General features: G+C 37.9%; 3 protein-coding genes across 5 annotated transcripts; 1 reads left to right on the top strand and 2 right to left on the bottom strand.

Moving 5' to 3' along the window:
* Nucleotides 1-60: 60 nt before the first annotated feature.
* LOC125203910 (trihelix transcription factor GT-4-like) lies at nt 61-4306 on the bottom strand. 2 transcript variants are annotated; one of them, XM_048102419.2, is made up of 5 exons: nt 3571-4304; nt 2003-2041; nt 926-1060; nt 529-753; nt 61-387 (listed from the first exon to the last, which is right to left on the bottom strand). In XM_048102419.2, the coding sequence occupies exons 1-5, from the start codon at nt 4142-4144 to the stop codon at nt 185-187; spliced, it is 1176 nt and encodes a 391-aa protein (XP_047958376.1). In that variant the 5' UTR covers nt 4145-4304; the 3' UTR covers nt 61-184. The 2 variants fall into 2 exon arrangements, with proteins under 2 accessions (XP_047958376.1, XP_047958377.1); XM_048102420.2 differs by having other exon boundaries at nt 247-387; nt 494-753; nt 3571-4306.
* A 206-nt stretch (nt 4307-4512) lies between these two features.
* On the top strand, nt 4513-6596 carry LOC125204025 (Restriction endonuclease, type II-like superfamily protein). 2 transcript variants are annotated; one of them, XM_048102564.2, is made up of 2 exons: nt 4513-4726; nt 5492-6596. In XM_048102564.2, the coding sequence occupies exon 2, from the start codon at nt 5506-5508 to the stop codon at nt 6433-6435; it is 930 nt and encodes a 309-aa protein (XP_047958521.1). In that variant the 5' UTR covers nt 4513-4726; nt 5492-5505; the 3' UTR covers nt 6436-6596. The 2 variants fall into 2 exon arrangements, with proteins under 2 accessions (XP_047958521.1, XP_088918079.1); XM_089061953.1 differs by lacking the exon at nt 4513-4726 and adding an exon at nt 4759-5089 and having other exon boundaries at nt 5482-6596.
* Nucleotides 6597-6864: 268 nt separating this feature from the next.
* On the bottom strand, nt 6865-10124 carry LOC125203124 (F-box protein SKIP14-like). Its single transcript, XM_089061978.1, has 3 exons — nt 9723-10124; nt 8479-9241; nt 6865-7820 (listed from the first exon to the last, which is right to left on the bottom strand). Exons 2-3 carry the CDS (start codon nt 9229-9231, stop codon nt 7296-7298), a joined length of 1278 nt encoding a protein of 425 aa, XP_088918104.1. The 5' UTR covers nt 9232-9241; nt 9723-10124; the 3' UTR covers nt 6865-7295.
* Between the last annotated feature and the right edge of the window lie 3647 nt (nt 10125-13771).

Below are 13771 nucleotides of genomic sequence, written 5' to 3'. Positions count from 1 at the left end.
TCGAGTTAAGAAATATGGTCTCCCGTATATTGGAAAAGTTCAGTGTTTTACAGCTGAAAATGGCCAAATGGGATAACATTGAATCAAGCAGAGCAATAGGGGAGAATTTAATAACATTAATAGCAATTTGTCACAAGAAACTAACTAAGCATTCAACCCACACAAATTTTAAACTAGAATGTCCTCAATTGACACCACGATATAGAGCTCCAGGGCAGAGCTCGTCCATACTGTCGATATTCCGGTAGCCATCGTACTCTCTCAAACAAGTCCAGCAGCGTCGTGAGAGGAACTGACGAAAATCATCCTCTGTATAAAAGGTTTTCTCCTCTGTATGCACTGGCAAGTGCTCTGGCCCATCGAACAAACAAACTTTAATCGTCAATCCTGCAATCAGGGTTGTCATTTTCAAGATAACAAGGGTGCCCTTGCACAGGTTCATTATTTATGGTAACATTAGGACATGATCAAGGGAACTTCAATCTGCAATCACCTTATAAGTAATTAATGTGACGTTTGGTGCAGTACCTTCGTCAACATGCAGAGTGTAGTTCCCCAGAGGCATCTCTCTGTCCAGTGATCGAACAACATTATCTTCGTCTTCCAACCAGAACGCACGTTTTGTCCTCAACCGGAAAGCAGATTTGATGGCTTCCTTGATAGCATCTCTAGTGCCATCAATTCCTATCCTCTTTGTATAGTCACCCAATTTTACTGTTATCACCCTCCCATCAAAAGTGTTTCTATCCTCGCCTACAGAAAATGGAATGCCAATCATCTATGCAAGAAATTAACAGTTCTTTCAAATATAACAAAATTCATGTCATAGACAATATTGGTGGCTGGACGTGGGAGGGGGATCCACTAATAAAGGTAGATCACTTAATTGAACCAAATTGTGTTGTAAAACAGAATGTGGACCAACCGTTTTCAGTAGGAGTCTCTCTCCAATTCCATGGAGAAACTCCACTAGCTACAACTGCATCAGCTGCTGTGATGGCAAGAGGATGTGGCTCGTGATCCAGACGCGTTTCTAAGTTAAGTGCCGATCTGCCATTCCCTGTATGCCGAAGATATATTTTGCATTATAAATTAATCAATGCGGCTAGTAAGAGAGACTACAAATTTATACAGATAGAGTGATGGAATAAACATAGGTAACATTCTCACTAAAACGCAACATAGTGATTTCCTAATAAGAAAGGAGGTATACAAAATTTTGCTATGATAACATGAATAGAATAAGATTTTCAGGCTTCTTTATCTTACTCCATGATAACAATGACAATTCCACATAAATTAATGCAATATAATTTCACAACCAAAAGTGTGATGATGAATGTGGGTTCGATTTATTAGTAATGGACTGTGATCAACTAGAGTGACCACTGACTAGAACATAAAGTTGACACTCACCAATATGAACAGACATTACTAGAATTATTAATGTTTATGTGTTGCTATTAACAGTGTTGAGATATAAACATCATAGAGGGACATGAACAAATAGCACAAGAAGAAAAGCCCAGAGCAAAGTTGTAGTGTATGCCAATGAAAAGAGGTACTGTTCCAGTGAACTAGTTCGAAAATCATTCATTCAGCTGTCAGCATTACGTCAGAGAATGGTATAACCTTTCCAGCATATGCTTGTGTAGTGGAAGGGTAACTCCCAAATTGGATTCCTTCAATGCCACCAACAGATATTCTATAATTTTGGTTTGATGCTTAGATTAGCTACAGATCACTCATGGGGTGAGTTAGAACCCATATTTTAGCATCTTTTCATTCCAGTCAGATAAGTTCCCTCAACAATTGTCCAGCCCTCTTAAGCAACAAACAAAGCACAATGAAGAAGAAAAAGCACCACATAATCAGCAACTTTATGCAGTACTTACACATTCCAACACACAACGGGCTTCTACCAGGATTTATGTGTATAAATTGATTAAACCAATTTATCAGACTTAAGAGCACGCAAAGATTCTAAGGCCAATACACATACCTTCCACAGGTCCAAAAGTTAGACTAGCATCATCAATACCTGCATAGGCCAAGTAGAATTGAAAATTTAATGCAGCATTAAAATATAGAAGCACTTGATTTAGAGCTATCTACTTCAAATGTTTACCATATATATGTGGGCATATAAAGGCAAAAACATAGAAGACGGTGGCACTAATGACTCAATAGAACACAATTAGGCAGTGAGGAATTTCTAAGATGTACAGCTACAACTATACTACAGAAGCAGTCATCATTATCCATGATGAAAAACCAATGACCATCAATCAAAGCCCACAAAACGTCAGTATGTCACAAAACTCTCATATCCACTACCATAACCCTCGATAATATCAAACTGAGCAGTACACAAGAGATTATTATAACGCAGCAAACAGAATCAACACATTCATGCAATGCTCAACTCGATATCGACTAAAATTGTTCATAGGCAGATTTGTGCAAATAGACCTTGGTTGAGAAAACATTTATACAAACATAGCATACTTATACACTGTCATTCCATATTACTTAAGTGAAGAAACCACCAAAACAGCACCTATGCTGTAGTTCATCAACCCTAACCAACTCTCTCCTACTGTTCCACAAAAGTCCAACAGCAGAGGGAAGAAGGGGATCATATGACTATGTATACCCTAGTGAAGAACACCAAAGTGGCTTTGGAGGCCGGGAAGGGAGGGACTAGATTGCAGATGAGAGGTAAAGTTAGAGCTTCATCTTATTTTATTGGGAACAATAAGCCCCCAAACTGTTTCAATCCAATTAAACCCTCTTACTTTCCATCATAGAACATAAGCTCTTCATTTTACAAAAACCAAATACATTGAACACTCCATCTAATCGACTTAGGTTTTATTGCTTTTGTAGACATGTGGGCCTGCAAGTCACAACCACGGTGAGGGTCACAAAAAAGAGGGACAATCAGTATTCAGGATGGGTGGAGATAAGTGGATAAGAGATTTTGAACAGACAGCGAAATCATTATACTGTATTACATAATGCATCAACTGTTGTCATTTCATTCTGTGGACACATAATCATAATCGAACACTTACTTGGACAATTATAATTAAGATGGATCAGCCACTCAAAAAAATTGAAGGAGACTCTACAATTACATATATGTACGAAAGATTTTACCCAATCCCCACCCTCCATTGACAATAAAGTGTATCTGTTGATGCAACAGAACTCATCAGCTGACGATGAAGACCATCACAGCACCCCATCGGAACTAACTCCCCTTGCAATCTTGTAGTACCAAATAAAATAAAATGAAGTGATATAATTGCTCGCTAAACTATGGCACGAGGCAGCAATTTTGGCAGGGAAAGTATTAGGTGATCCGAACTGCTCTTGCACTACCAAAAATCAAGCACAAATGAAATCCACTTATATGCTTCCACATTCCCCACATTTTACTATCCAGCAAGCACAACAAAAACAAAGAAACCCATAGAAAAATGAAATCGGCAGCTTCCCTTAACCAAATAAGCACATGAAAAAGATAAATGAAAAGAGAGAACACAGAAAGAGGGGGGAATCGACCTTTATCAGCAAATTGCATAAACGACTCAACCTTAGAACCCGCAGCAGCAGCAGCGGCATCACTAGAAGTTGCAGAATTCTTCCAACAGTTACCATTTTTGCTCCTCTCCCTCATAATCTCCTCGATATCCTTATAAAAATTCATCTTACAATTCCCGTTGGAATCAGGATTATTCTGCTTGGCTTTTTTGTACTCCTTGAGCAAATTCCTCCACTTGTCCGTACACATAGTTGGCGATCGATCGAACCCCTTTTCCCTCATCTTCATGGATATGTTGTCCCACAAATGCTTGTTGGACTTGGAGGTGTTGAACAGGAAATCGATTTCTTTGCGGAGAGATATGAGGGCCCTGGTTTCCTCTTGAGCCCATGTCTCGGCCCGTTTCTTGGGAGCGGGTGAAGGCGGCGGTGGGTTCTGGTTCGCGGCGATAGAGGGATCTTCACCGCCGCTGGTGGTGGCGCCGCCGCCGTCGCTGATTTGGATCATCATGTTGTTTTCGTTGGGTGACCCTTGCTTGCTACTGTAGAAATCTATGGCGGATTCTTCTTGTGCTTGAGCCTTGTCAGAGTACATTTTTCCTTCTCAAATTGAAATTGAAATTGAAATTGGAATTCAGGGGATTTGAGATTTTGCGATGTAAAATTAGTAAATGAAATTAATAAATAGGGAGTAGGAGTAAAAAATTATGCACATTTATATTCTGAAAAATGCAGACATATAATAGAAAATCACAGGTTTCCTCTCCAACTTATTTTTGAGCTTCAATTTCAAAATTTATTAACAAAAAAGTTTAATATCGATAAATTTGAATCGTTTGATAGCTTCGTTAATTAAGGATTTATTGATTAATACACAAAATATATGCATGGGTCTGAAAAAATAAATTACCAAAGTAAAAGGACCTAATGATGTTATATTACAAAACATTATTTCTTCTCCTCTCAATATTGAATATCCCAATTCCCATCCCTCCCTCCACTCCACCCCCACCTTCCCTCAACAATTTGAGGTAAAAAAAGAAACACACACAACAGAGTTTGAATCCACTCTGCAGCCTACTCCAGACAATCTTTATCAATTTCATGCTGTGTGTTTTGGTGGGTTTCAATTTTCAACCATTCTTTCATCTTAGTTTCCACCCGTTTCGTCTCTAAGGTACGTTTGCACAAGCACCTTGTGTGCAGTATTTGTCTTGCGTTTAAACGCTACACATCTTTGTCGTTCATTCACTCCATTCAATAGTGATTGGTGTCAATTTCTTTAAGTTTTATCAATTGATTTTCTTTGCATATTCTTGCCCATTTCCATTTTTGTCTTCAATAAATTCCTTTTGTTCCAATAACTCTAAGCAATTTGGCTGCTAGGTTGAGGGCATTCATATGTTAATGTTATCTGGTTTAAAGATTGAATCTTTTCTGAGAAATAATGGATAAAATAATGAATCTTTCCTACAAGCTGCGACGTTTGGTTATCTTTGTAGTAGTTAATTGGGAATCTAGATGCTTCCATTCCATATTCATTTAACTTTGGTAACTCTCCTACTCTTGAAGTTGTTGTATCGCTTTTGACACATAGAAGTGTAGATAGCACTAGAGGTTCCAATTTTGTTTGCTTGCTGATCTTCTCGAGTTCATAAGCTGGTTTTGAATGATAGCAAAGTCTATCCTTTGTCTATATATTATAATAACACAACAAGCAATTTGCATATTGAGCATTTTGTTTTCAAAATAAAATTTCAGATGTAATCCTTTGGCTATTACTCCAATTTAGCTTTAATATTCGATACTATACCTGTATTAAGATGATTTCTTATAATCATGGTGTTCTTTATACTGTTTTGCTGTAGTAAGATAATCTGAATTACTATAAATTTGGCATCTTGTTGTCGTCGGTCTGATTTTTAATGGAACTCATTTGTAGGTGGCAGTCAAACTATGACAAATGCTTCTGTTGCTAGATTTAGTGGAATTAACAGAGCAGTATTGCCACTTCCTCGTAGGAGAAAGTTCCAAATAGCATTTACTAGAGACTTTTCAACCTGCGCTTCACCGTTTGCATGTTCATCATCATATGCTGCGAATACCCCTGCTGCTTTTGTGTTAAATGCCCAACTCGCAGCATCAAATACTCCGCAACGCTCTGAAGAATGGTTTGCACTGCGCAAGGACAAGCTAACAACGAGTACCTTCAGCACAGCATTGGGAATGTGGAAAGGCAAACGCCGCTATGAGCTATGGCAAGAAAAAGTTTTTCCTTCGAGCGTGCAGGCAGCTGAGGGCTCTAAAAAAGGCGCTATGGAATGGGGTGTTCTTAATGAAGCTGCAGCTATAGAGCGGTACAAGAGCATTACTGGCCGGGATGTCAGCTCGTTGGGCTTTGCCACCCATTCAGAGGATCGATTGGATTGGATTGGAGCTTCCCCAGACGGGCTGCTTGGATCAGTTCAGGGAGGTGGAGTTCTTGAAGTGAAATGCCCGTTCAACAAAGGGAAGCCAGAGACAATGTTGCCATGGAAGACAGTTCCATTTTACTACATGCCTCAGATACAAGGTCAAATGGAGGTGATAGACAGGGATTGGGCGGATTTGTATTGTTGGACTCCAATTGGAAGCACTATATTTCGTATTTATAGAGAGCGTGGCTATTGGCAATTGATGCATGGAGTTTTACGAGAGTTTTGGTGGGAGAATGTCATGCCAGCAAGGGAAGCCCTTGTGTTGGGAATGGAGGAAGAAGCCAAATCATTCGAGCCAACTTCAACACACAAACTAACTGGACTTATAATCGCGAAAAGCTTAAATTTAGCCGGGGAAGCAAAGTTGCTGTGCCGGGAGATAGCAGGTCACGTGGAGTTCTTCCGTTAAGTGGTTTTTCGATAAGTGCAAAGAATATTCAGACTTGTTCTTGCAGGTGATAGATTGGCTCATCTGTCATTCTTTATTTTCGATATCTTATACCTTGATAATTTATAATGGCTCCAGTGCTAATTATTCAGCTTATTTTTAATGGAAATTTCATTTAAGCATGTCTTGCCATATTGGGGACTATTATTGTCCATTTATTTTGACACTTTAGCCTAAATATTATGTTGATGTTGGGTGAAATTTAGGTGAAATAAGGGCACCTCTTAAAGAAGAAGAAGAAGCAGCAGCTCTTAATTATAACGAATTAACACAATTCAAACCAATGCCAAATTGCCCAGATATGATTTTCAGTTACAGCAAAATAAATTTCTTATAATTTCAAGTGTATAAAATAATTATGCACGACACGAGCATATGCACCAAGATACATCCAAGAACTGCAACAGTTGCTATATGCATAAAATCTTGAGTTTTACAGGATACAGTAAAAGACCATTACCAAGATTATATAGAATGCCTTTCACACAGTGGAAAGTTTAACTACTAAACATTAGCTTCCAATGCAATTCTCCATGTCAACAGATTTTTCACCCTTCTATTATTTCAAGAGTTTATACTCTTTATGCCTTTTTTTTTCTTTTTTATCCTTCCCCATTTGGCTTCTGTTTTTTTGTACCAATACTGAAAAAGATAGAAGCCCCAACAAGACCATCATCCCCTCTGCCGTATAGCATCCAATTCACCCCAACAAGATCACCATCCTCTCTGCAGTAGAGCATCCAACAATCGAATCGGACTACCCCGCATTGTCTTGCTCCTAGATTTAAAGACCACATACTAATGGAAGATGAAGTGATAACTTACACAGCATCAAGCTCCATAAAGTTGTCTTCCTCATCAAGCTTGTCTTGGTATGAGGGTAGCTGCTTAAAACAGTCCGAACATAGCAATTCCAGGCAGAACGTCTCCTCAAATTCAGTATCATTAATACACCGGCCGCACTGAGCACACCTTCCTATGCAGAGAGTGCAAGCTTTGCAAACCTCAGGTGACTTATCTTTAGCCCTACAGCCTTCACTTGGACAATCGTAAACCAATTTGAACTTCTCGCATTTCAAACACATTTCAATATCGATTGTTCGATCATCATCATGTGGAAGATAAAAGTTCCCTCGGTGATAGAAATGTGGCTTGTGCGCAGTTTCAAACTTCTTGTCCCTGGAACCCATTAATGAGTTCAACTCTTCAAAATGCTTGTGGCTCACACCATAGAGGCCACCAATTCTCACTTGTTTTATTCCTCCAAATTCATTATTGCAGTTGTAGGCTCTGATACAATTCACTATGCTATCTATAGTGATCCTTGTACATCCAGGAATAGACAACTACAAAATACAAACAATTAGCTTACCGCTAAATATCCCATCAAATAAGTAAAACAAACTTAACAAAGCATGATCATAACACTTCTAGGATTCCAAAAATATCTCATAAAATTTGCTATCAACATGTAGAGATATAGATGTTGGTACTAGGTTTGTCAATGGTTAAGACGTCAGACTTCTACAAACACATGGAGAGTGATCAACTATATTCTCTCGAAGTGTTTACTTTTAATCAGAGTACCTAGACATCAAGTCTTTAGAGAGCAAGTTCTCAAGGAGATGTTCCAAGTTATAAATGTAGTGGAGTCTGGCACATCTAGTGTGTGTTCTACCTTAATAAAGAGATCCCAAAGTTCACTTGAAGCACTCAACAACTGGATTTAGACAGACAGCAGTAAAAATTTACCAGATTCATATAACCTAACAAAAGGTCCCATGATGCCAAAATATTGGTGGACAAATAACCCTTAGTACACATGACAATGCATATCATATTCCTAGTCGTACTAATTAACTTCACCTCAACCACACCCTCCCGCCACAGTACATCAGAATAGAAACTCACCCATGTTTCGAAAACCAAGCATGAATATAGAATGGTCAAAATACATCACAGATAAAAATAAAGAGCATAATTGAGTCTGATTGGACCACTAACCTTAGTTAATCGTCGATTTTCTTCAAGCACTCGCCTCAAACCATCATCAGTGATTTTAGGGCACTCCACTAAGCTCAAACTTTCAAGCTTACCCTGAGCCCTACCAGCCAATTGCACGAGAACATCATCTGTGATCCTTTCATTTAGAGGCTGGTCAATGTGGATAGTCCTCCAAAACAAGGGATCCCCTCGGACAGCAGACGACAAGTAACTGCAAGTCCTTTCTACAGACAAAAGGTCCTTCACTCCCAAATAGCTAAGAACATAATTAAAAGCTTCGTGAGGTGCTCCTTCAAATTCAGATGCACCCTCCACTTCCCTTCCGGATCCCATCTCATTACTGCAGCTAGCACTCCCATTGTTGAAGCCAATGTTCTCATATGTACTCAATGTAAGAGCTGCATCAAGATCGTGGTCAAACTGGAAGCCGTTGGGTATGTAGTCCTGCATACCCGCATTCAGTCTCTCATTCAACTGAATAGTGCGTGGAAATGATTCGAAGTGAATATAATTATTCCAAATTAAATTCCATCCAGCAGATGAATGGTAACCTTCTTGAGAGGACATGCCATTACTCATGAAACCACCATAATCAACCTTCAAGTCCTCCAACCACCCAGTGATGGCGGTGAAAGTAGTTTCTATATCCATCCCAAAAGGATCAGATGGCAAACGGTCAACTATGTCCATTGAGGCTGGTTCCGATGAGCTGCAATCAAATATGTCCCTCTCACAGCTGAAGTTCAAGGCCATTTCAATATTTCTACAGCAATAACTAAATCAGTTCCTTTTCTGTTTTCACTATCCCAATAAACTAAAAGAATAGGAGATGAAAACCACTAAACTCCAACCAACTAAAGTTGCTTCCTTTTTTATGGATGAATGGGGGACGACGTTCTAAAATTCATTTCAAACAAGAAAACCCTCAACTTTTCAATGACAAACTAAAACGGTGCACCAAAAATATCACAGAGTTGATCCTGCAACTAACCTATAAGGATATGGCCTTTGTCACCCATAATTGTTCAATTAATAAATGGGTTCCTTATATACAGAAAGAATCAAAGAATTCCTAATGTGGCTGATAAATAAAAGGAGCTCGAAGAGATACTAAAAAAAACTAGGATTTGAAAGAATCACAGCAAAGCATATTTGCAGAGGAAGAGCTTAAAATTTATGACACTCAGAAATACTAATTGAAGAACGATCAAATTATAGAGGGCGAAAAAACAAAAACACCTGACCTATTTCTTCAAAACCCAAAAACCTTTCTCTTTTCTATTATCCTTTTTGTATACCACAGAGAGATACGGGGTCCTTGAATTGGGGTTCAAAATGAAACCTTTAGCATAAACAGGGATAAAATGAATTGATAGGGGGATTTTAGAAAGAAAAAGAAAAAAAAGGAAATTGCAATGTGAGTATGAAGGAATTGAATAGTGGGAAGAAAAGGAAATTTAGTTGGAGGAGGGGGAAATGGGGGAGTGAAGGTGCAATTTTAGGTAGAAGAGGTAGCGGCCGACACGTGTGGGGGCGAAAATTGGTTTTCCGCGGTGGTTGCGGGAGGAAAGTGGCGGCGGGAGAGGGAAATAGCCGAAAAAACTGAAAGGATATATACCTTTACCCTCCCCTTAATTTACCTTATTTTCCGGTGTCGTTACAGTAACTGAATCTTAAAATAAGGGGTCTTATTTTTAATGGGATACCATTTTACCATATTATCATGTGATAGAGACACTGAATATTTTTTTGTAAATTTGGCATTGTGTACAATCAGAAATTAATATATTCGGAAGAAAAAAAATGAAAAAAAAAAGAATTTGAAAATTGTAGGAAATTGTAATGTAGAGGAAAAGGAATTTGCTCAATATTCAGTATTAGTAGGAGTAGTAAAATAACCCCTTTTTACAAAATTAATAGTACTCATGATTTGTTAACAATTGATATGGTAGATACCATTCGTACGATCGTGTGTGTGATGTAGGAGGATTCTTTTAACTACATTTTCAGTGTGACTTTTTTTCATCAGTAAATTAGTACTACTAGATAATTTTCTCAGAGTTTTTTTTTTAGTACGAGAGTGCAAGTGTAATAAATTAACACTATCACTTATATGAGTTTACCCTTATCCAGAGAAGCAAAGGGTGAATTGATTCAACATCACAATTATGTGAACGTTGAACATCTGGTGCATATATTTATTATTCAATTAATATTTGTATTATATTTATCAATTTCTACTTAGTGGTATTTATTTTAATTAAGTCAGATACATCAAAAGTATCGAAGCATGTCTATTAACGTGTGCTAATTTGATCGATCTATACTTGTTAAATGTGTTTATTGTGAAATATACATGATGCAAATATGGAAGAAGCTCTCTATATTGATTGTGCCCGCCTTTGCATTTACTCGGCATAAAGTCTAAACTTACGAATATTTAATTTGATTAATATGGTTAGAGTTTAATTACACTTTACACATGTAGCCTTTTATACCACTAAACGTAGTGTTTTTAATTAAAGGACTAGCCATCCAATATCATCGTTAATTGCTAATTATGTTTTTAGGTATATAAAAAAAAATCATAGTCACTAAAATTGACATCAGTCCGATTTTATTAACCTCATTAGTGAAAACAATATGATGATTGATAAGATACATGGAATTAATTTATCGTGTATGTTTGTTAGCGCTAATTGATTATGTTAAAGCCGCTCCTGGCGAAGATTACACAGGGAGCAAATTTGTTTGTCGAGATTTCTTGAGTGGCTCTTACAAGTTGTCCATTGTTGAGTTTAAAATTTTCTTTATTTATCCTAAAAAACAAGAAATATAAAGAAAAGAACAGCTTTATCCAGCTAAATATATGGTATAATCCAGCTGCACCAATCATAATTCATACATCGAATCATAAGTACAAAAAATGGATTAACATCACCCGCTCAATGGGCCTACAATAGCTCTACTGGCCCATTACATAGATTTTAAATCCGGACAACGATGGCCTTACCAACACCCTGTCTTATTCTTGATCTGCAAATTACCATAAACCCTACTTATAATAAAGTTGTGCAAATGGTCTTTTTATTGCTATAATTAAAGAGATATAATAAAATCAATGAAGCATAAGATAAAGCGACTTCCTTCTGATGTGTAGAAATATAAAAATCAATATGCAAGATAATTGATTTATACTGTGAATTTGTGACTACGTATGACCATATTTTATATGTATACACATATCAATACAATTGCTCTGAAATATCTTTGCAGTTAGGTGAAATTATCAAATAGTCGTCGACCCACCAATGGGTCTAACAATCATATAGTACAATGAAATATTAAAACCATGAATCACAAAAACCAATATACAAAATTAAATATATCAATACACCACTCTTTGATCAATTTATACCCTATTTCGTATTCCGTATGTATATACATATATTAGGTTTTAATCCATACAAAACTAGATCTAAATACAAAAATGCAAAACAAAATTATAAGTAGGGCATTTTTAAGTCATTGTTAGTTAATTTTAGGTCATTTAAATAAACAATGTCCTAAAATGATCTAACAATCACATCAGACCTGGATTTTATAAAATGACATAAAATAGATTAATGATGACCTTCTGTATTTTTTTTTTATCAATTATTGACCATTAGATCACCTAATCTTAAGTCCAAGATTTGGTCTATATTTATGGATTTAGATATATTTTTGTTTGAATCATCTCCCCGCATATATCAATACATTTATTCCTAAATATAAATACTCTTGTTTACTGAATCAGTGTTATAATCATTGACGAAGTCATGTGTGAGCATGACTTATGTTATGACGTATAGTTTCCAAAGACAAACTAGTTATTGCTAGAAGTATACCAAACTTACTAGATAACAACGAATTTGATAGAGTTTCGAGAATCGAACACAATATGCTTCTAATGGTATTAAGTTTGATAGATCTTTGATCTATCGGGATTGAGCACACACGTTTGTAATGAGAACAAAAGGAAGATAAACCTCAATTGAAGTGCTAGAGGTGATTTCCACCAGAACCAGGCAGTGGCGGATCCAGGATTGATAAAACGGGGGCGCGAAACATATATTAGTAGGTTGGTTTAGGGTGAAAATGATAATTTTTTTCGATTTTCGGGGTGACGTCGGGGAAAACGGAGGGGGCGGACATGGTAATTTTACGTCCGGATAAGAAGAAATTAGTCACACGGAGGGGGCGACCGCCCCATCCTGCCCCCTAGATCCGCCACTGGAACCAGGAACGAGAATAATTTATTTATAACTTCTCAATGAATCAAAATACCAGAGAATTCTATAATTTATAGAATTATAAACCCTAAAAAATCTTGCTAAACAAGCAATATAAATAAATAAAAGATTACAAAAGATATGCAAAATCAAATACTACTAAAAGTATACGTTGGGGATTGAGAGAAATTTAGACGCGATCTTGGACGTGATTTAAATGCACGACGCCCTATTAAAATCACAGTAGATGTGAGTGATACACCCACTCATGATCTTTGAGAGAAAATTGTTACATGTAAGAATACAAATATGATGTATTATATCTCTTTTCTTAAGTTCATGCTCAGTTATACACTTCGACTTGGAGTTGAAAGGTCATGACCAACTTGACATATCAATCGGTAACAACGAATTCAACAAATCGATATATATTATGATTAAAGTACATGCCAATTAGTTCGTATGGTATAGTAAAGCCATAAGAGCATCCGCAATGGTCGGCCAGCGACCGGCTAGCCGATTCGTCGCGCTAGCCGATCGGCTAGTCGAACCATTGCAATCGGCAAACGCTATTTCGGCGAGCGGATCGGCGTGGGCTGGCCGATCGCTCGTCGCTGGCCGAAGCGCTAGCCGATCGGCTAGCCGCCATTGTGGAGGCCCGATCGGCCAGCGATCGGCCAGCGCCGATTTTCGATTTTTTTAAAAAAAAAAAAAAAAATCATATATAAACGCGATTTTCGTTTCATTTTCATTTGCACCGCTTGTTTTAACGAGTTTTCTCTCTCTCTAACTTTCTGTTCAAGAGCATCATCGAGTGATGGATCACAACAACGAGTCCAGTCCGGCGACGAGCGGCTCTCAGACTCCCACAATACCCGTGGGATCTGGATGGGGGCAGATGGGCCCGGGATTTAACATCCCTTGGAATCAGATGATGGGGATGATGGCTGGTGCGCCGGAGGGGGGGGGGGGGGGCGATGGGGGGAACCGGGGGGGATGCCGGGCGGCGGGCAGTCAGC

Source organism: Salvia hispanica, chromosome 6 (assembly GCF_029641045.1).
Source record: "Salvia hispanica isolate PSC_SH4W2 chromosome 6, Shi_PSC_v1, whole genome shotgun sequence".
Lineage (NCBI taxonomy): Eukaryota > Viridiplantae > Streptophyta > Magnoliopsida > Lamiales > Lamiaceae > Salvia > Salvia hispanica.
The sequence above is the reverse complement of the archived record's forward strand: the minus strand, read 5'-3'. Positions and strand labels throughout refer to the sequence as shown.

What these genes read in the sequence shown, in the direction of transcription:
- LOC125203910 (XM_048102419.2), bottom strand. Translation starts at nt 4,144, where the DNA reads ATGTACTCTGACAAGGCTCAAGCACAAGAAGAATCCGCCATAGATTTC. An exon ending in AACTTTTGGACCTGTGGAAG is followed by an intron (nt 1,061 to 2,002) that starts GTATGTGTATTG and finishes TTCGGCATACAG; the next exon opens with GGAATGGCAGATCGGCACTT. An exon ending in CACTCTGCATGTTGACGAAG is followed by an intron (nt 388 to 528) that starts GTACTGCACCAA and finishes CCCTGATTGCAG; the next exon opens with GATTGACGATTAAAGTTTGT.
- LOC125204025 (XM_089061953.1), top strand. Translation starts at nt 4,997, where the DNA reads ATGGATAAAATAATGAATCTTTCCTACAAGCTGCGACGTTTGGTTATC. An exon ending in GATGCTTCCATTCCATATTC is followed by an intron (nt 5,090 to 5,481) that starts ATTTAACTTTGG and finishes TTTTAATGGAAC; the next exon opens with TCATTTGTAGGTGGCAGTCA.
- LOC125203124 (XM_089061978.1), bottom strand. Translation starts at nt 9,231, where the DNA reads ATGGCCTTGAACTTCAGCTGTGAGAGGGACATATTTGATTGCAGCTCA. An exon ending in AAAATCGACGATTAACTAAG is followed by an intron (nt 7,821 to 8,478) that starts GTTAGTGGTCCA and finishes TGTATTTTGTAG; the next exon opens with TTGTCTATTCCTGGATGTAC.